This window comes from Ambystoma mexicanum, chromosome 7p, assembly GCF_040938575.1.
Source record: "Ambystoma mexicanum isolate Mex_15411 chromosome 7p, UKY_AmexF1_1, whole genome shotgun sequence".
NCBI classification, from domain to species: Eukaryota; Metazoa; Chordata; class Amphibia; order Caudata; family Ambystomatidae; genus Ambystoma; species Ambystoma mexicanum.
Genome location: NC_090939.1, coordinates 138,651,401 through 138,673,908, shown reverse-complemented (window position 1 = coordinate 138,673,908; position 22,508 = coordinate 138,651,401). Strand labels below are relative to the sequence as shown.

The following is a 22,508-nucleotide window of genomic DNA, read 5'->3' as shown; positions in this document are numbered from 1 at the left end:
CACCACCCGAACCACCCATGCCACACGCCCTGCCTCGCCCCTTTTCCATACGTTTGCTTTCCCATTGCACCTTTTCGTCCACGCCCCAACCCAAAACAACCAAGTTACACTCTTTCCTATTCCAAGTCTTAACCTCACCCCAATATCCCCAGCCTTTCAAAACACATACCTACTCCTCTACTGATTCCATGGACTCCTGTCTTATGGGCCCACCAGCCCTTCTCTTCCTGCTGTAGTCTTCTGCGGGTGGCATGTCCTCGGTGTCCCAAGAAACGCTGCCCAAAGGCCCAACACTGCAGAAACAAGTTTCTCTTCTTTTCAATGCAGAGTCAAGGAGGAAAGGAAGGAAAATGCACCCCAGCCTATAAACATCTTTATGTGCATTTTGTGTGTAAGCATCCAAGAATGGCTCTTAGAATAACAAATATATATAATTAAAAAGGCCATATCCTCCCTGCTATGTCATAGCATTGGACTATGACAGTCAAATAGGGCAATATAGCATTTTCTCTTATTTCCACCGTGTCTCTGTAATGATCCGAGGAAAGAGTAGAAAGACGAGCTCAACGTCATAGGTATGCACTGCCCTCGGCAAACACCCACCCACCAGAGAGCCCAGCTGCCTGCGCGAAAAGCTGATCTGGGACATTGCGGACAGTGGCAATGGGAGGATCAGACACCACATCACATTGTATATGGTCGCTATCAATAATAGGGTGCATTCCATCTGGAGGTACCCAGTGACATCATAGACAACAGAAGCTCTGCATCTGGTGTCTATAAGATGTCACTCAGAACCCCTTGGTGGAATACATACACACCTGTTGTTAATTGGTACCCATTTACAATTCCATATATAAAACAGTTTTGACATGCCACGGGAGTCCTCATGTGGAACTGAAGTCCTGCGACATTAAGGACAACGAACCGGGAGAGAGAGTAATGAGTAGGGAGAGGATACCATTGACCATGAAACCATTTAAGGAAAGCTCCTCTTTAGTGGTAGGTTTTCCTTCTGTAAAAGCTTTTGTCCTCAGGCTAAGACAAGATGGGAAGGCAAGTAGAAGATGGCAGCTACTAGAGATCGACTCCTCGAGACCAAACACTGCCATAACAAATGGCAATAGCCTCCTGCTTGTTAATGTTCGAAGGAATCCTCAATACAGGGAAGACCCCAGGGGAATCTCTATGGTTGGCAAAGAAAATATCTAGACAAGCCTTGAGACAGAGGGATGGAGAAATATAAATAGTAGATCAGATAAGGATATAGAGATTGAGTGTGAGAGTGTGTGAGAACGGGACAGAGATCGCAAGAGACAGACGAAGCGAGACAGAAACAGGAGTAAGAGAAGCAGGCAAGAGTGGAGAAAGGCAATGTTTACAGTGTGGCGAAGACTACATGTGGGAGTCAAGAAAGGGGAAACCGTTAGAGAAAGAGAAGAGAAAGATCTCAGATTACCCCTAAAGATGGTTTAGCAGTCCTGGGCCAAAGAGTATTGCAAACACTGGGTTCAATTGTAGGACCTTGTGTGTACCCTTGCTGGGAATTAAATCAAATGGCAAAATAGTCCCAACGGAAAACATCCCACCTATCAGGCAATCTGTGAGAGGTAGGGCAGGATTGGAGAAATCTCACAGGAAGGCATCTCCCCGCACAGGGTGAGGATAGGGAATGCGTTGTTGTATGAATTGCAGTCGCACTTTGCATAAACACAATAAATCACAGAAGACTGGGCCTCCGAACCCAGAGCGCCCATCACTGCAACACCAATGCTGTATTGACCGATCACTTTCTAGCAGAAAGGGGAGTCAGTGATTGTTCGTTTGTCTAGTTCTAACATGGACACGGCTGGAAATAACTGCGCTCGGCTGTGGTGGCTCCTCTGTTCACGCTTCTCCAACTCTACGACTTTTTGTTCTCGATCATGTCCTGGACCTGGGCAGAACAGAGACAATAGCTACGGATTACTTCGTATGCCTTTCCATAGGATGATTACCTGCATGTTTCACAGCAATCATACATTTAATTTTTTAATATTACATATAGTCCTTCCTCTCCTCTTTTCTACAAGACAAAAATAACAGAATTGACCATGAAGACATTGGGATTCAGTAGTCAAAATGAATTAAAGAAAGAGATGAAGGTCTTGGTTTAAACCCCATTCACTTAAAGTTCTGAATGAATGCAGGATCGATTACTGAGGATGTAATCTAGCTTACACCACGGTAAAAAAGGTGAACCGATCTTTACCGACACCATCAAATACACCAAAGAACATTTTAACTAGAGGAAATTGGAGATCCCAAAACATGCACTACCTGCTCCCGCAACAGCCATAAAACATTTTGAAGAGGAAATGATGATCTCCTTAAATAATATCTGTGCCCTGTCTTTTCTTTTTGTTTCAATGCCAGCAGTATAAACCCCATTCCGACTTACACCCCAAATCAGAGGAGTAACAGGATAGGATAGAAATGGGGGAAGGGAAGTGTATGGAAGATACAGTGCATGTGCCTGTATTAAAAGAAAAACAAAAAAGTGGACAAAAAGCAGCAAAACCTCCCTGAGCTATTAAATCAATGCCCTCAGGACAAGCATTTCATCAAAAGCCATACCCAGTGGTCCACCAAGTCTGGCACAATCACAGTGGCAACCCTCATCTGTGAGTTCACCCCATCACTGGAAAGGACCTCGCCTAGATCACTGCATCCTTCATACAATCTTCACCAGCAACAGACACATGCAAAGTCCTAGATTTGGTCTCGGCCGTCAACTTTCTGGATCTCTGGCCTGTCGGCTAAAGGTAGCCAGAGAGCAGGCCCAGAAAAACATGAAAGGAGAATCTGCCCCGGGCTGAAGTTCATGCCAGGTACCTAGAGAGGTGAGATTTGAGACTGACTAGGTCAGGGGTCTTCAACCCTTAGCTCTACAGATGTTTTGGACTACAACACCCACCATCCCTAGCCATCAATGTCAATGGATCATGGAAATTGTAGTCCGAGAAATCTGGAGAGCAAAAGGTTGCACACACCTGGACTAGGTGGTTGTTGAGGTGCAAAGCTGTTGAAAAAAGGCCTGGCATGACTCTGTACTGCACAGCCTTGCTGCTAACTAGAGAGAGTGGGAACAGCACAAAAGCAACATACAAGATACAGGGTCCACCCGCATTGTCCATCTCTAGGCCTCAAGGGTCTGATTCATGTTGGGCTTTCAGACTACCCCTCATTAATATTCATGAGATAAAGTTGCATACAATGATTCTAAATGTATGCACATTTTCCCTCATGAATATTACTGGCAGATATCCTGAAAACCCGTCAGGATCCTGACCCTCAAGGCCTTGAGTTGGACGCCCCACTAGTGGGATTTAACACATTGTAGCATAACAATGAAAATCCACAGTGTGCATTTGAAGCTCGATGCAAAGCACCTTCCATTGCTGCAAATATACATTTGCACATTTGCATCCTCACATGCAACTGGAAAGCATACTGTGGCCCAGGGGGCCTTGGACTGTGCAGGATTCAACTCGGGGGCGCCTGAAGTATGGCCATTGGCCTCCCATACACAACCTTGTCTTGGGGGGGTCGCACAGTGGGGGGATTACCAGTGTGATGGTGATCATGCCATCACATTTTGGCAGAACACTTTGCAGGTATAAGGCGACTTGAGGAGGGTTCTCAAGGTTGGTGACGGACATGTCTGGTGATTATTCCAGTACAAGATAAAGCCCTAGAAAAGGGTTTCCTAGTGCTAGTGAATAGTTATGCCACAGTTGAGTGATGACACTTTGACAGTGCTCTTTTTCACAGGTCTCTAGGCGATGAATGTTAATTGGCAATTACCTTTTTAGAAACTTGAACCGATGCAATAAGTGAAATAACTGTCTGGAATGTATTCAGCACACAAAGCATCTCCATACTTACAACTATGTACATAAAGATAATTAAAGTCAAGATTTGACAGAGAACCTAACATTTGTTCCACAGAAAAGACTTGCGTGGTTTTGAGAGAAGTGGCTGTAGGTTGTCCAACTCCAGGCCTCAAGGACCGGGGTCCTGACGGGGGTTCAGGATATCCCTCATTAATATTTACGAGGAAAAATTTGCATACATTTAGAATCATTGTATGCAAATTTATCTCATGAATATTAATGAGGGGTAGCCCGAAAACCTGACATGGATCTGGCCCTCGAGGCCTGGAGTTGGACAACTGTCTTCAATTCAGAAGGAGTAGGGCAGCAGTGTCTTTTGTTATCCAGAGACTTTCACAACACTTTTCCCCTCACTCCCTTCCCATGTATTCAAATCTCTGTTGTATACCAAGGTTATATTCTAAGGGGTTGAGAATGAGAAACTGATGACTTAATAAACTGATATTTGCCAGTATTTGTGGATCTTCCCACATCCAATGTTGTTGTTGAATGATGATTTGTGAAGCACCAACTTGTGAAGATAGCTCAGAAGGTTGAGTGACTGTTCCTGAGATTTGTGCCTAATATGTATGACAATGCATCTGTCCGTCGGGCTGGCTCGGCCCCTTTCTTTTTGTCTTTTTTGTGAGGAAGTGATGCATACCTATTTTTTTCCAAACTATTTCTATTAATATTTCTCATAAAGTGCCTTTTGATGTAACTTGGTGCTGGGAAGCCAGTAATAAATCTCAGCACATCAAGATCTGCAGGGATCGCTAATCTGTGTGTCATCTCTTCATCACATGTTTGAATCCAGGCAAGGCCAACTCAGCTTTTCATCGTTCCGAGGTTGTTAAAGAAGTAACAATTTTAGTTGGGAAATAATCATGATGTATACACATGTTCTATGCAAATCACTTTGGGGGAAAGCACTATATAAATAACAGATTTTGTATTATAATCATCGTTTGCAAGCCATAATTATTGAACAGTGTACAAGCCAGGTTAATTTAACAACGAACTAGCTCAGCCCTTCAAAGAAAACTGCAGAGATGCCCGGATTACTTACCGGAAATCTTCATTACTCAGAGTCGTCCTCTTCCTCGTCGCAGTACTTAACTTTGAGTATGTTCTACGCCCAGGAACTCTTTTTTACAAGCATCTTTTTTTTACAAGCTGGCCTCTACTGGCCCTCCCAACCCAGGAGGTATAACCTCCTACTCACCTAATCTAAGGCAGTAGCACCAAAGCCAAGAAATGGGCCACTTCCACCAATGGGCGGGAGAGAACGGTAGTCTGTACTGGGACGAGGAAGAATAGGATTAGGAGTGACGAAGATTACTGTTGAGTAATCCGGGCATTACCTCCATGTTCCTCTTCCTCATCCCAGTACTTACCTTTGAGTCGTACCAAAGCAAAGCAGGAAGGATGCCCATGCACACCACAAACGTCACAGACACGAAGATCCCGAGAGGGCATCGGTCATACGTAAGGATGAGTATCCTGATTATACTCCAACACAAGGAAAGGAAAGTCTGCAGTGGACTCTGGATGGGTCAAGGTGGGGAAGGGGGGGAACTGTTCTGTTTTTTGCAAATGTTAATAAAAATGTACATGAAAAAAAAAGGGGACAACACATGAGAGCCCCGATCTCCCCCAGATGGCGAGCCGAAGTGACAGCCACCAAAAAGGTAGTCTAAAGAGTCAACCACTTCAGCTCAACATCCTCCAGAGGCTCGAAGGGAGGTATTTGCAACAACGCCAGCACCAATGGCAGGTCCCACGGAGGATCCCCACCTGGGCCCAAAGAACGAGAGTCTGCCACAACCTTCGAGAGCCTAGAAACCAGAGCCTCACCCCAGCCGGAGGGGACCAGGAAACCCGGAAGGCCGGAATGGAAGCCCACTGAGAATGGAGAGTAGAGACAGCCAACCCCTTCTCAGCCCCCTCATCGAGAAACTGCAAAATGTCAGGCAGCTCACAGCCCAGAGCCAGAACACCCCTCGGGGAACACCAAGACCGAAAATTGATCCAATGACGGTCGTAAGACTTAAGCGTAGAGGACCTATGCACCCTCTGGATCCTCCCAGCAACAACAGCCAAAAGGCCTAGTGCCTGCAAACGCCAGCTCTCAGTTTCCATGCCCCCCATTGGATGAGAGAGGAGTAGGGGCACCGCTCACCCTCAAGGGAGACGGCCAACTGGGCATCTCCAGAAGACATGGAAACACTCCTGACAGGGGACAGTAGGGCACCACCAGGATCAACAGCCCCGGAGACACCCTGATCTCGCTAAAAACCCCCAGAACCAGGGGAATCGAAGGGAAAGCATAAAGAAGCCCTGGGGGCCAGACCAAGGAAAGAGCATCCACCCTCCCGGGGACAGAGTCCTGGAGCAAAACCGGGAAGCTGAGCATTACAGGGGAAGGAAAAGAGGTCCAACCAGGAACGTCTGAACAGCTGGCACACCTCCAGAAAAACCTTGGGGCAAAGGGACAGCTCCCCAGAGACAAGAAACACCCTGCTGAGATGGGCTGCAGTCACACTGTCCACCCCCTGGATATGGACCGCCCGCAAGGAGACCAGATGAGCCTCCGCCAAGTAAACAATGGTCAAAACAAGAACCTCCAAGGAGTGGGAATCCGTGCCCCCCTGATGGTTGACATAAGCCAGGGCAGCAGTATTGCCCATCTGAACCAGAACATCTTTCCTCTGGATGGAAGACTGGAAGACCACCAGAGCCCGCTGAACAGCAGCCAACTCCTTCCAATTGGAGGACGGCTCCAAGTCCAGAAGAGACCACTGCACCTGATGAGACAAGTCCAGGAGAGTCACCACCCAGCCTCGGCCACTGGCATCTGTGCTAAGAATGATCGGCAAGGCATGAGACAAGGGCACACCCCTCCAGTGATGAGACAGGACCAACCACCAGCAAAGAGAAATCCACAGGGCAGGGTAGACCAGGGAGTCGTACCGAAGGGATGCCTTGTGTCAGTGGGGCAGCAGGTGGCACACCAACAGTCTCAATGCAGCCGGGCCCAGGGGAACACGAAGATTCAGGAAGCCATGTGACCCTGAAGGCAAAGAAGGTTCCTGGCTGAAGCCCAAGACCTGTGACTGAGAACCCTCAACCCCTCCCTGCTACAGAACTGGGCCCTGATGAACTGAAGAGTCTGAGAGGGAGCAAGTGTGTGTGTTTGGAAGATTGAGGAGAAACCCCCACTGGACCAGAGCACGACAGACAAGACACAGATGGATCACCACTTGAAGCCGGGAGTGGGTCCGGACCAACAATACATCCAAATAGGGGGACACCTGAATCCCGGCCAGGTTTAAAGATACCACCAGTGGAGCCAACAGCTTTGTGAAGTCACAAGGCGTCGATTTGAGACTGAAGGGCAGAACATGGAACTGTAAGTAATCTGGCCCCACAGCAAACCTCAGGAACGACTGATGACTCTGGTAGACCAGGACATGATAATAGGCGTCCTGTAGGTCGACGGAAATCAGCCAATCCCCCCCTCGGCACGGCCAGAATGACAGACTGGAGGATTTCCATCTTGAAGCGCTGAAATCAAACCAGGCATTCAGTTTCCGTAGGTTCATGATGAGACGAAAGGAGAGACCCTCAGGCTTGGGGGCCAGAAACACACAGGAATAGAAGCCGGACCACCTCGGGCCCACCAGCACCGGGACCACAGCCCACTTGTGAAGAAGGTTCAGGAAAGCCGAGTGCAAGGCCGCCCACATACGGAAGTCCCTGGGCAAGGGAGTCACCAGGACACCAGAGGAGGAAACAAATTCCAGCTGGTACCCCAGGCAAACTGTGGACCGAGCCCAGGAGTAGGAGGCCAATTGGTCCCAGACCTGAGAAAAGCAAGACAAATGTCCCCCACCAGCCAAGACTGGAGGTCAGGACATCTGAGGCTTGGGGGAGCGGCCTGGGATGACAGAATAGATGCCTGAAACCTTGCTTCCTCCGATCCTTCCAGAGATGAGGGACATAAGACTTGCGAGGAGGACAGAATCAGCCAGCCGATGCAGGAGACATCTTCTTTCTAAACTTTTTGGCATGTTTATCAGCCTTAAAGACCCGGTGAACCTTGGATTCTGGAGTTTCCTAAAACAATTTCCGACCCTCAAAGGTGAGTTTCAAGGAAGCAGGCTGCTGGAAGCTTTCTGACTTCCAATCTCGGAGAAACAGATGGTAACTACCTGCAACAGTGGCGGCCATGGCCATAGTGGTCCCCCGAACACCATCATAAAATAGGTCAGACTAATTCAGTCTGCCGCTGCATGTCAGACAGGAGCTGGGAGCAGTAAGACCCAGGAAGATAGCTCAGCGGCAACGTGCTCGCCTTGGAAGCAAGACGACATGAATCAAGTTCGATCCACGGGTCCGCGCTTAGAAACCTCTGGGTATTTAAGCGTGTTATAAATACGCAACTAGGACAAACAATTACGCATCTAAAAAACAAACAATTCCTGTAACAGCGCCTCGAAGGCCTGCGGGCTGTCTGAGCGCTTTAAAAATGCAAATAAAGTAAGTGCCCTCTGCCAAGGCCTGTTGGAGTCCGCGAAAGCCAGCCAGCACAGTATCCAGGGCCTAAGACCCATAGGTGCTGGCCCACAAAGCCAGATGGGACCCAACATAGGAATTCTTTGCTGTAGTTAAGTATCAGTCATATGGTTTAAAAGTCTTCAGTTTCGCTCCATACATGCTTTTAGTATTAACCATGTACACAGTGCATACATATGGAGAGGTAGGGACCAAGATATAGAATTTGTGTTGTGGGAGGTGGGGAGGCAGGAGGCCAGGTTTGCTTCTCGTGTTGTGTGGGTGTTGGGTTTGCATGGCACCAGCTATAGGCACTGTGCTGTAGGGTGGGAAGGCAGAGGTCCAGTTATGAGTCGTCTAGTGGCTCGGCTCGTGTTTGGCTCTAAGAATTAATTCAGTCCCGTGGGCGCATTTCCCAGACCCCTCTATGAATGAATTCTCTTGCTTGTCCACCTTTATGCATTGGATTGAAATTGAAGATAAGTGCGAGGGGGTGTAGCATGCTGGCTAATTACAAACCCCGAAAGCAGGAAACTTGGGCTCAAATCCCTGCTTCTCCATTTCATAAAATGATTTTAACCTGCTAAAATCACTTTAGTAGAATGTTTGGTCTGTGTGGGAGCTCCCCTGGGGCCTGCGTCTCCAGGAGGAACAAAAAACAATGACTGATATCTTGCATCCTGTCCACAGATCACACAAGGACAGTACTATATACAGATTTACTTGAGAATGTATGTAGGGGGAGGTGGATGTTAGGTGCCATTTTCTCATCAAATATTTGTAGGAGGTGGTGTAGAATATTACAATTCCAGCACCAACATCCGCAAACATATGTGATCCTGCCGAAATCACAAACATCCCGAGTGGCAATATGGGCTGGGCATCAGGACCATTGGCTGCTAAATTGTACTTTTTGAGGGCGTGGCCAAGATGGCTACCAATTAACAGTTCAAAGGTGTAAAGACTGCTAATTTGTAGGATATCCGGAGCCTGTAGATGAAGTTAGGGAGTAGTTCTGGGGTTTTAAGTGCAAGTAATAGGCAAGGAAGGATTTCGGACTTCGAAGGGTGTCAATTTCTAGGTTGGTTTGTTCAAGCTCTTGTAAAGGTTGCTAATTTTCTTTTTCTTGCCTCAGGCGGAGTTACGGGCAGTCCTAGCTGGGGAGGAGAAGGGCGTTGCGGTTTCGGCTGTGGGAGGTTTACCGATGGCCACACTCGAGCCAAATTCGGACGACGGACACAGTCTTTTTGGGAGAGTTGAGACTCGTCAACAAGATTCAGTGGTCTCGAAGAATGACTGTTTGACAGTTACAATCAGAGGAGTATGTCCGCTACTCTGGAAACCGGAAGTGACAAATCAGAGGCATATGTTGCTACTCTGCAAACCAGAAGTGACAAGTGTCTCCGGGAAGGTATCAGGTAATGACGTTGCCGTGAAAAAAGTCATCAGGTTGGTGCCATTTAAAAAAGAAATGCATTAATGATGCACCCGCCAGGCTATCAAACACTTTCTCCAAATATTCTAGGACTGGAGGTAATAATATATAATTATACCCCTCCTAGAATATTTGGGGCAAGAATTTTGGTAGCCAGGAAAAAGTCGCCAGAACCAAAAGACTTTTTCACGGCAACATTATTACATGGATCCCTCAGGAACGTTTGACAATGACAATGCCCGACGGGCTACCTTAGAAGTCTAAGGATGTGAATTTACGTAGGGCTGGGACTGCCCCGAGTATTGCTGGATGACTCCAAAAAATGTGATCTTGTGTTTGCAAATATACACCCTTTGTCCTTATTATTCTTAGGTATGTGTATCTATTGCATGATGTCTTATGTCCCCAGAAAAGGGGTGGGCAATGGGGGATGGTACCGCCACGCACTTTTAATTCTGTGTTGAACTATTAAGTGCACTTATTATCATGCACCACTAAAACCAACAACGCGCTGATGCTAATGAAACGGCTTACCTTTACTATGGCAGAACACCTCTCTGGAAGACCGCCTGTCCCTGCGTCATCTGTCAGCGCAGGTCCCTCGTTCTGACTCAGCAGGCCAAAGCGTGCACCGCATAGCAGTGTGCGAGCTGTTGCTTTGCCGATCTGTTCTACTCTTTGGGATGCACCACATTGACTTTCAGTGCTTCTGCTGGCGCGCGCGGGCAGAGCAGTGAAGGCTTCCGGATCAGGGACCTTATTATGGTGAAACGTGAATGAATGAATGAGCCCCAATCCAACATACTGATTAACCTCCATAGAAAGAGCACTTGGAGGAAAGATACGGCGGCCATCCTTAAGTGGATACGTTGAAGATCTGCCTACAGCATTACATTGGAAGAGCAACAATCTTCTGTGCAGGGTGAAACACTTGTGTATAGGCGCGTTATAAATGCCATATCATATCACAATCTTCTGTACAGGGTACATGAACTGCACATTTTTTAAACACACACCTGGCTGACACAACAGATGTCTGGGCAAAAGAGCAGCAAGCGATGTACACTAAATGGCTCCCCTTACACAATTCATAATGGTTTTACAACCAAGACAATGCAGAGTTATGGAGTCAAAATCCGGTGCAACCCCCTCAAAGAATGACCTTGAGCAGCTGATAATAGATGGTAATGAGCACATTTCAAATCAAATTGACAAATTTGCTCGTAGTGCAGAACTTATTCGTCAAGATATATAAACAGCTACGGGAAAGAGCCGCAGAAGTAGAACGGGGTTCAAGTAGGAGACACCAGTGCCACTACATCACGAGAGGTCTTATCCTTGAGGAGTTACAACACAATGTTACTGATTTGCAGGCGCGTTCTCAGCTTAACAATGCACACCTTTTGGGACTAGCTAAAGGAACTTAAAAAGAAGGTGTTAAATATTTCTTGGAAACTTCCTCCCGGATCTGGTGCTTGATGCTGAAGGAGGACATGGATTGGTTATGGACATGGTGCACCGCCTACACCCTCAGAGGCCCATTCCAGGGGCACCACCAAGAGCAAACCTCATGAAATTCCTCCATTACCAAGAAAAAACTCCAAGTGCTCACGGAGGATAGGGAGCATGGCAACAGTGTCTATAATGACCTCGGCTCTCACTGTACCCTGATTACAGTGTGGCACCTCAGAACCAAAGACAAATCTACAATGGGGGGAAGAGGCTGCTTGGCAAAAGGAACCGAAAGTAGGCACTTCTACCCCCAGCGTGATTAAGAAATGATGGAGGGCAAAAGGCACTTCTTCACTGAACCTGGAACTCCCTGAAGCTCTTCCGAAGGGGATTTTAAGTAGTGCTGCATTCCTCCTTTAATAGATTCTGAGTTAAGGGAGACCATATCATACATTTACTTTTCTTTTTTATTACTTTGTATCTGCTTAAACTCACAAAAGTGCTTGCAGCTCATACTAGCCATATATGGTGTAGCTAGCGTAACAAAGAATGGTAATGTTACTGAGTGCCCCCACTAGGCATCGGGGTCATACTCGAGGCTGCTCCCCTGGACCGTCGGTGCCTATAGCATGTTGGTTTGCAGTTTATTTGTCCGGGAGGATGTGCCCCATGACTGGTTTCTCTGGGCACATTGTTGCTGGTTCTAGAGTTGGGAAACAGAAGCACAGGAAGAAAGGGAACTTTGGTTTGCTTTGTTTTAAATTTGGTTAATGCGACCAATAGTCACTTGCAAGTTAAGTACCAAGATGCAAATCTTGTGGGGGATCAACCGCACTTCTAGGTAATCGGACTAGCGATGGTATATGCATGTCATGGAACCTATGTGGAATTAATGGAGTAAATAATGGGCTTAGCGCAACATAATCTTACCTAAAGACACACTAGAAATGCTACAAGAAATGCAGAGGCACAGAGGATACTAAGGTAAAAACAAAAATGAGAGGACAATTATATATTTCCTGTTGTTCATCCACTGTCAGAGGAGGTGCGACCTGGAGAGCTCCACTAGATCAATTGAACTGGAATCACAATATTCTGAGGACTCAGGCAGGGATGTAGTAGGTTTGAGAGGCAAGTTGGATGGTACCAAGATTTTCCTATTTAATACTTATGCACCAAATATTGATAACCATGTGTTTTTTTAAACATGTCATGGATACTATTAGACCAAATTTGTTACATGATTATTTTGGATGGAGACTTCAACTGTATTTTGGATACTCGATTAAATAGCTTCAGGAATTCTGGCCACCCGCTGGGGACCACGGTAAGCCACTTTCTCAGATCCTGGAGAAATGTCAACTGTGCGTCATTTGCAGGGAGAGGCACCACAATGAAGCATGCTTTTCATATTGGTCGCAAGTTCATAATTCATTTTCACGTTGAGATATGGTATAACTTAGAACCTCCCAACCTTTTGAAGTACTGTACTATGACTATCTAGATCGATCAATATCCAATCTCTCTTCTTTCCAGATATAACTCTGAATGGGCAAAGTGGCCAGTCCCATTCCATGCTGAAGATTGAAACCCTTGTCATTGTCTGACACTGCATATGGCCACATGGTGCGGAAAGAAATACAGGAAGTCTTTCAGTTTAATATGGGATCTGTTGAATCTACCAGTCCATTTTGGGAGTCCTCCCAAGTAACCATTCTGAGCATTTTAATGTCTAGGTTATGGGGTATTTAGGGAAGGCATGGTATCACAAGTATGACACTGACACAATGGATACAATTTGTAAAACCTTTATTGAAAATGTTGGGGTTGGGGAAACTCCTATTCTGCCCTATAACTAAGATGGGAGTAGTCGCGACCATCAAACGATAAATAAAACAGTCCTAGTGGAGTCCGTCAAATCAAAATGGCCTATGCTAACAAAACCTAATGCCTGCCCTACCTCTTGTACAAAAGGTGTAAATGTATGCAAAGAAAAAATGAGTGTTCAAAAGAATAAAGGTAGTTGAGCCACCTCTCCTCCTTATGTTGAACTTCACGGAGTAAGGTTGTTCGCGTAGGCAGGATGACACACTCTGGCTCGGTTTCTAACACTCTAAGCAGTTCAAAACCACAGATTGAGGCCTGCCTGGCATTCCACGTTAAAGGCTCTTTCTTGACTTTCAAAATGTATTCCAACTTAAAGTTCACAAAGGTCCCCATCTTAAAAAAAAAAACAAAAAAAAAAACAAAGGTCCCCATCTACCGGGCTCAGACCTTTACAGCACACAGTTCACGTAGGTCCCCCGCTGTCGGGCTCATACCACTCACATCACACAAACTTGCAAGGTGGCTCCCTTCCCCAAGCTTATTCTACTTCGGGTCTCCCTCAATCGGGCTCGGACCCCTTTCAGATGTCGAAAACTTTCAAATGTGCGTGGTTCTTTTACCAGACCACCGCAGGACCACTTCGACTCAAAGTTCACGTTTTTTTTCACTTAATTCGCTTTTGCGGTCTGCTTTATAACTTCAAACAATGTACCTTTCACAAAGACTTTTGAATGGGCTACTTCCTTTTGCCGGACCACTTCGTTACTTAGTATCACTGATCTTGCAGCTGCTTTCACAGGGCTGCCTTTCTTTGCGTCTCATCCACAGGCATGCAGTCTTCATGTGTGATATCATGTTGCTACTTCATTCGCTTTAACACACACCAGTCTCTCGGGTCACTTGCCAACTCACCTGCTGTGTACGCTACTTTCTAGTTTTACTATTTTCTATTCACGAGTCAAGGTTAGTACCACAGGCTTGGCTTCGCCTCCCCAACTCTGCCTGCCACCTAGGAGGGTCACTGGCATCCTTGGAACACAATACAATCTTCACTTCTGGGATCTGGCCTTCTCCACATGTCTTTCACAGTCTGTCCCTCCAGTAGGGAACCCTTGGGGTTTTCAGCCTACTGCTCTCGTCTCTTGGTCTGTTGCTCTGCTCCAGTAGGTGTGCCCTCCTACCGGAAGTTCTACTCGTATTCGTGTTCGGCCTTGCCCAGAGTGTGTCTCTAGGTGTTGCCTTTCATTCGTGTGAGGAGAGCTAACTGGTATCAGGTGTATGCACTTAGTGTAAAGTGCCTGACTTTGCCTGACCCGATTAATGGGACATGTCCAGTACGATGTGAGAGAGTTAGTCTGGTTACTCTCAGTCACCCTCTTCCTCGGTCCAGTGTTTGTGAAAAAAGTGTGCGGGGGTTGGGAATTTGGAAAATCCTAAAAAATAGGAAGGGGTAGATTAACAAAAAAGAGGGTTATACCACGTCTCACCATCTGTTCCCTCACCCTCCGAGAGAGAGATCCCTGGGGACTATCGGGTGAGACACCCTCTGGTTTCTCACAGGTATCAGACATAACCTAAACAGGGAAATAACAAAAATGGAACACCAAATCAAGATCCTTGATCGACTGCATAGGACAGATCCTGCAGTCCTGAAGCAACTAAACGAAACACAGGTTACTCTGGACCTGTCCTAGGACAGCTTAAACAAGTTTGAATTTATTGAATACACAAGATTTCAACATGAATTTGGTGATAAATCAGGCAAAGCATTAGCCTGGATGACCACAAAATCCTGCTACAGAAAACTGATCGGACGGTACAATTAATTTTGATCCATAGATAATTAATGGTATAGCTACAGGATTCTATTTGACTTTGTACATTGCCAAGACTAACCTAGATCAAAATCAAATCGAAACATTCTTAGATGGTATTACACTACCTTCTATGACATACACTGAACGTGAATCACTGGAAGCACCAATTAGCACGCAGACATACAATGGCCATATCTAAATTAGCAAAAAGGGCTGCCAATAGAGTTCCACTCTACCTATGGTAATTTCCGGATCCTGCACTTACACAAAATGTATTTTGAATCATTTGCAAGAAGTGCTTTACCACCTTCACTTAGAAAGGCTGTGATTGTTATTCTATTAAAGCCTGACAAACAAGAAATTAGGTGCAGATCATATGGACCACAACCTTTGATCAACACAGATATGAAAATAATTAGCAAAATTCTCGTGAATAGATTATCTGGAAGGTTCTATGTTCTTAGATCGGTAGGTTTTTTTGCAGAGGTTTTTGCCGAAAATGTTCAGCCGAATAAAAATGAATTGACATTGTTTTGTTTTATTTGGAGGGTGCCCCCCAACCCCTCTTTCCTTAGTCCCCTTTGTCCCACATTTTTTTTATTTTATTTTTGGTCAAAAATGTTCAGCACAAAACTTTGCGATGTAAAAAATGTCATACCAAATTAAACTTAATAAGGCTTTCTTTCGTACAAGACTCAGTCAACACCCATCCAGTCATACTGGCATTGGCCGGTCTAGATGCTGAAATAGCCATCGACTGTGTTGATTGACGGCTTATGTTTGCCATTATTAAAAGGTTTGGCTTTGGTCCACAAATACAAAAATGGATAGGCGTGTTATACAATTGGCCCAATGCCAGCGTGCAAACTAATAACACCATTTCAAATACACTAGATATTTTTTATTTTTTTTATTTTATTGTTTTATGGTCAAATATCAAACCAAAACAAAAGTGACAGATGACATTATCATTCGACCCTTAGGGCCTCTTTAGGTAACCTTCTCAAATGCCCCTGTCCTCAATTTCTTTATTATCACCCTCCAAGAGGGATGGAATAATCTGTTCCACCAGTCTAAGAGAGTCCAGGGTCTGGCCAAGTTTGTCAACCGTTATCAGGCGTTCCCACCATTCCTCCTCAATGGTAGTATCCATAAAGGCTGGGCTCTTGTTCAGATATAGACTCCTTAGTCTCCAAAGTCTCAGGCATGAGAGTGTCGGGTGCCTCATTGTTTCTAAGGTTCCGGGTATCCTACAGAAGCTGCAGAATGTATCTGCCTTTGGTATCTGTGTTCTTAGATGTTGTACCTCTCTCGTCGGTAATTTAATCTGCAAAGCATCAATAAGTGCCGATAATGGGGAGATGGAAATCTTGTCAGATATGGAGGAGGGTGATTAAATTGTTTCTTCTCCCAGAGAATTTTATGTGAGTAGATATTTTGCTCCTTCTGCACAATTGTTTCAACCCAATCCTTCTCCTGCAGGATCTTCTTCACTTTATCTGGATTATCTTTCAGTATCTCTATTCCGTAGTATTAGATCATTACATTTCTGTTTCCAGATTGACAGAAATGTATCTCCCTTAGTACACGTTGGTCTTGCAAAGATCTCGAAAGGAATGGGGGGATTATCCAGAATACATTTGCGGAAGAGTGAAATCGTTGTTCATACCATTTATTGAAGTCTCAGCTCACATCTGATTGTTTCTACTTTTAGACAGTTCGGCAGTCTAAGGATTTTAGACATGTCTCGGCTCCATCGGTCAAGATTGGTATCAGCTTTTTTTATAAAAGGAGATAACCGGAATCAGGGAATGGGTGCTGTGTCTTCTATGTATTACTCTCCCTGATTCATTAATTTTACTAGCCGTTCCTTGATAAAGTCAATTTGTGCCCGTTTGTTGATGTTTTTGTTGATTCTGACCCCAAGGTATGTTGTAGTATCCACAATTTTCAGCACCTGATTCTCGACTCGCCACGTAAAAGGGGTCTCTCTTTTCTTGGTACCTAAACCGGTTTGCATTATCAGGATCATTGACTTAGCGGCATTGATGTTCATTCTGTTTTGATCAAGATAGTTCTTAAATTCCACTATTCACCTCTGCAAACCTATTGCTGTTTGATCAATAAAAACGACATTGTCTGCGTACAGAATCCAGGGTAATTCTGTCCCTTCCAACTTTGGTGGAAATGCTCTTATATTGTCTTGTGCTGCATTCATGTCCGCCAAATACAGGGCAAATAGAGAAGGCACTAACGCACAGCCCTGTTTGATACCCTTAAAGGTTAGAATTTTTTCAGTGGTATCTCCTCCCTTTGAGACGATAATTTGGATTGATGTCTCGCTGTAGAGCGCTTTTATTGCTTCTAGGAGATCTTCAGGACAGTGCCATTTTTCCAATTTAGACCATAAGTGCTCTCTACTAACTGCGTCAAAAGCCTGTTCAAGGTCTATGAAACCTAGATAGATGTTTCCTTTTGTTTCAAGCGCTCGTAATTTAAGCAGGTTTAGTAGGAACAGATTCAATGAGGTGCCAAGACCGGTCATAAATGCCGTCTGGCGCTTATCCAGGATGTCTGCCTTGATGGCCCAGTTTTTCAAATCTCTCAGCAGAATCGAGGAGAAGATTTTCCCCATCGAGTCTAAAAGAGAGATAGACCTGTAGTTTCTAAGTTTCGTTCAATCCCCTTTCTTGAAGATAGGGACTGCTAGGGCTTCCCTCCAAGATTGCGGGATAGATCTGGTTTTCTCAATCTGTTGAAACAGAGTAAAGATAAATTCCGTTCATGCCTCCCCGTTTTCTTTTAACACATAGTTGGAAATGCCATCGGGCCCGGCGGCCTTTGAAGAGCTAAAATGCTTCCGTTGATACGATATATCTTCTCTATCAATCTCGAAGAGCCAAGGGGAGAGCTATTCTTTTTGTTGGGGGACTTTGGGGTAATTTCTGCTTTAAACAACACCATATAATGCTTCACCCAGTCTTCCTTTGACACTTGATCAGAAGTTAGGGCGGGCTGAAAATCATTGCCCTTGTTAATGATTTCCCACAAATATCTTGTATTAGTGGTACTGATTGCGGCTAACATGTGTTCTGCACCTGACTGAGCTCTCCAGATCTTTGTAGATTTGAGCCAGTTCTTATATTGTTGTTTATGATGCTTCAAGTTTTCCTCTCTATCAGGCAAGTTATTTCCACGAATTCTTCTGAGTTCGGCATAGTGACCCCTTCTCCTTTAAACTTACAATGGTTGTCATGGTATTCCTGTCACTTTTTACTTCGAATTCCTTTAACAGCCATCTGTATTCCACTGCGTTCTTTTTGCTTTTGATGTTATTGTCAAGGTCGGTCACTAATTTCGGGATGGCAGATGGTTTAGTTCTTAATCTATTTCTGCCCCATGTTAGTTCAATGGGGCGTCTAAATTGTTGATGCACCTCTTTAGAGTTTCATAAGAGCTCTACTTCCAGCAATGCATGGTCACTGATCTATTGTTGTTTAACAGTGAAAGATTTGATCCACTTAGTTGTGTTTCCTGCCACGAATCAGTAGTCCAAGCAGGCACTGGTTAAATTGCTAAACCATGTGTCCGCGCCTGGAATGTCTCCCTGAGTCTGTCCATTTAACATAGTCATCTCTCTTGTCTTCATTTCTGAAATCCATCTATGTTCCAATGGGTCCAGGTGAGCTCTTTGCCTTCGTTGGCCATTTCTATCCATAAGTTTCATGTTTAGGTCTCCACATATTAAGATCAGCTGGTTTTGATCTTCAAGCATGGAGTCATCAATTCGATCCATAATCTCTGTTAGAAGCTTCTCGTTATCACAATCATTACAGCTCCGATATGTGTTAATTATTAATAGTCGGAGCTCCTAGGTCCCTCTGTTTTTTACCAGTTTCAGCACTTGAACGTATGAATTAGGTGTTTGGTGGTCTAAGACGTGCAAGTCTATGTCCTCTTTAATTAAGGTCAAGAGGCCAGCCCGTGGCCTTCCCAGTGGGCCTTTCAATGCGGGGTTAATGAAAGTTTGATAGCCTTCACATATTGGACTTGTTCGCAGCCATTTCTCCTGGAGACATATAATTTCAAATTCACTCAGGAAGTCACTTTCCCTGGAGTATAAATGACCGAACCCCCTGGTATTCCATGAGGCCAGGAGGAAACGTCTATCTACTCCTTTCCGGGGGCTCTATTGCTTCTTTTTTTCTAGCCGAAGATCTGGCTTCACTGATTGTAGACTCCCTTGGGCTTGTCGGTTATCAGCTGTTCCTAGAGGCTTCTCTTTTGGTCTTGAGTTGTCCACCGTAAACCTTATTTTTTTCAAAGTGCTGATTGGAGGGTTCTGGTGGTCATCTCTCCTAAGCTGCCTCCCAGGCCTCACGTACTGCGATTTTTCGGTATGATGAGTTTTGTTGATTTGGGGAGTTGGGAGATGCCTCGACCAACCTTTTAAAGAGTTTAAGTCTGTAGATTGAACTTTAGGATTTTGCCAATCTTGTTTGGTTTGAGAGGGTTCCCTGGACCGGAGTCTGCCTTGGGTGTCCTCAAAGGTCTAAACCCGAGGTCCCGCAGCTTAACCTTTGATGCCATCACCATATCCAGTACTTTCTGTGATCTTAGATGAATGGTGATTAGATCTGTGCTGCCTTCCTCTGGAAATTCAATAATTACTACGTCATCTGGTAGTAGATTCCCTCTTGGCATCATCTGATTTAACAGCGTTAATGTGTTTTTTCTATTCCGAAGGATCTTTTTATTGTCTATTATGTTCCTTTCTAGTTTCACTTGAAAGGTGTATGAGGGCTTATTCTTGGACGGGTACGAGGAAACCCGCTGGTCTTTTGTGTTAATACTTGTCTCTTTCCCCTTCTCTTTCCCTTTCGCATTGTCACTGGCCCCCTGGGGGCTGTAGCCCCCTCCTTTCGTCTTTGTTGTCTTCGATCCTCCAGGCATTTTTAGGAGCTCCTGACTTTTTTGCGCGAGTAATATTCTGTGTCTGTCCGTTTAGATGCTCTTTGACTCCCGTTGATCGATAGTCTGTGATCTTCTATTTTCTTCCATTTCTCTGTGGCAATCATTTACTTTTTCATCCTTTCTCAATGAGGTTTTAGCCTCTTTTGAATTCTTACTATCTTTTCTTCTTTTTTCTATCTTTTCTGAGATGGATCTATTTTTATTTCTGTTGTCCTCCAATTGTCGGAGGAGATCATTCAATTTTTCATCCCTGCTTGGTGAGGTGTTGGCCTGAGGTCTTTTTTATTGTCTGATCTTCTTTTTCCTGTTTTTTCCAGGGTATTCATGCCCATTGTCAGCCTTTCTTTTGTTTTCACCAGACTTGAATATTTATCTATTATTTGCCAATCTGTGGGGCTAATGTTCCCCCAGGCTTCTTCCTCCTGATTGTTTTTAATTATTTCAATCAGGTCACTGAGGCCGTCCAATGAATCCAGGTCCACTACTTGAGCTTGATCCTGGTTAGAACTTCTCTTCTCGAGGTGGAGTTTGTATCTTTCTTAAGAAGGCTCGAGAGATATTTGCTTTTCATTTGAGTGCTTGTTTTTTTGTTTTCTTTTGCGGAATCAGTGGGACGGCTTGTGATGGGATCTCTTCTAGATTTGTTGTTTCCAACCAGTTCATTTATTTGGATCTTGGAACAGCGAGTAGCTTGGTTTAGGCTCCTTTGCCCCTGGTTTGGTTATCAGGGCGTTTTTCGCTTTTCCAGGGCCAGGTTGTCCTTTTCCTAGCACCAGGGGACCTCCGGTTTGCCTCGGGGCCTCTTTTGGAGCTGGATGTAAAGGTGGAGGCTTTTCCTGTTTATCGACAAGATGGTTCATGCATAAGGATGCCTTTATCTCCGTGGATTTCATAATCCACCTGTGGTCTTCTAAGATGGCCTCCATAAGTAGTTGCTTGTCGTTAGAGTCCTGTCAAGCCAGATCACAAAGGCGAGTTAGCCAATTACAGGAGTTATCAGCTTCCTTCTCGAGCCTCCTGTTCAGTTTATTCACAAAATCAACCAAGTCACATGCGCAGTCACATTCAAGTTCGATGCGTGAAGCGAGGTCACAGAGTCGTTTATAGTCTCATACAGCTTTAGAAATGGAGCAATTGCGATGTTAAGTGCTGCCATCACTACATTTTGGGTATGAATAAAATCGTCCATTCTTCCTTTACTGCAAATTTCACTGATTTTTGCCAGTGAGGCCACATCAATCACCATGCGAGGCAGAGCTTTTCCTAGGCTAGGCACTATCTCAGTTGATGCAATCCTCCGCTTAGTGTATAGACGAGTTTCGTCTTGGGCCAATGGAGGTGGGGAGTGGAGGGATGGACAGTCTTCTCCATTAAGTGCCGCTATTTTCTCCATGATGAAAGATAGGCTTCTCCTTTTTTCCGTCATGATTCTCCTCGTAAGATTCGAGATGTCTTGGATCAGTTTATTAGCCAAGCAGGCATTCGACTGTAATGGTGTCCCTGGGCCCGGAGGCCCCATAGGGGAAACGGGGGATAGGGTAGCTAGTGCATTCGGAGACAGGTTCTCGCTATTAGGTGATAACTGGGGGGCCCTCTGTCGATAGCCCTCAGGTATACCACCATGAGGGGGAGAGGGCTCTGGGGCAATCTTGGACTGATCCCTTATCAGGTCAATAAACAAGGGAGTCTTTGCGAGGTCACATGTGTTCTCCCATAGTTCCTCCTCCCAGATCAGAGCCTTACTGGCTCCCAAGTATTCCACACGATCTTCCTCAGTGGTGTTGATGGCAACGATGTTGTCTGGGTCCAGTCGGGAGGCCAGATTCTGCTGATGGGGACTTAATTGTATTCCTTCTAGTTCAAGGGGGATCAGCGGGAGCGAGCCCTCCATTACTGATAACTTGTACCCGGGTTTCCCTTCAAGTCCCATATCTAGTAAGCGATTTGCCTCCGTCAGATTTTTAGTTTATGGTTGCATGGAGGAGGGGGGGTTGAAAGGGGTAGTGAAAGCTTTCATCTCGACAGAGCTGATTGTCAAAGTTAAAGTGTCCTCCGCATCAAGGTCATTCAGATAACCTTTGTGCTGGGGCTTGGGGCGGCCAATAGAGCCGCACCCCTCTGTGGGTGGACACATTGCCTCAACTGAGCTGCCAACAGTTGGGGGCAAATCAACCACTGTCTTGCCAGAGTCAGGTGCGATAATAGGGCAGCCATTGACGGGGGCGTTCACACCCTTATGGGCACTTGTAGGTGAAGGAGGTTTATCTGTCAGATTTGTGCCCTCATCTCGAGCAGGCTCCAGGATCTCGTTCGATAAGGCGGGGATCTGTAGCATGCCGTCCTCCGAGGAGACCTGTACTGAGGGATTAACTAAATCCCCCATAGACGACAGGGTCCCATCCCTCGCCCTTTTGTCTGAATTCTTATTTGCAACGGGGAAATGGGATTGCCTCAGTGACAAGGGGGCTTTCAAAGTAGGTTGTGTGGTGGGCGATAAGGTGGACTGGGGGGCAGGACAAGAGGCAAGACGCT

General features: G+C 45.4%; 1 protein-coding gene across 3 annotated transcripts in view; it reads right to left on the bottom strand.

Moving 5' to 3' along the window:
* Positions 1–1,751: 1,751 nt before the first annotated feature.
* The window catches only part of TEX55 (testis expressed 55), a 543,889-nt gene continuing 523,132 nt past the window's right edge, over positions 1,752–22,508 (bottom strand). The window contains exon 14 of one of the 3 annotated variants that reach the window (XM_069635919.1): positions 1,752–1,936. In XM_069635919.1, the coding sequence (XP_069492020.1) occupies positions 1,904–1,936 (33 nt within the window). In that variant the 3' untranslated portion in view covers positions 1,752–1,903. The remainder of the gene's footprint in view (positions 1,937–22,508) is intronic. The other 2 variants (XM_069635920.1, XM_069635922.1) reach the window with 2 other exon arrangements.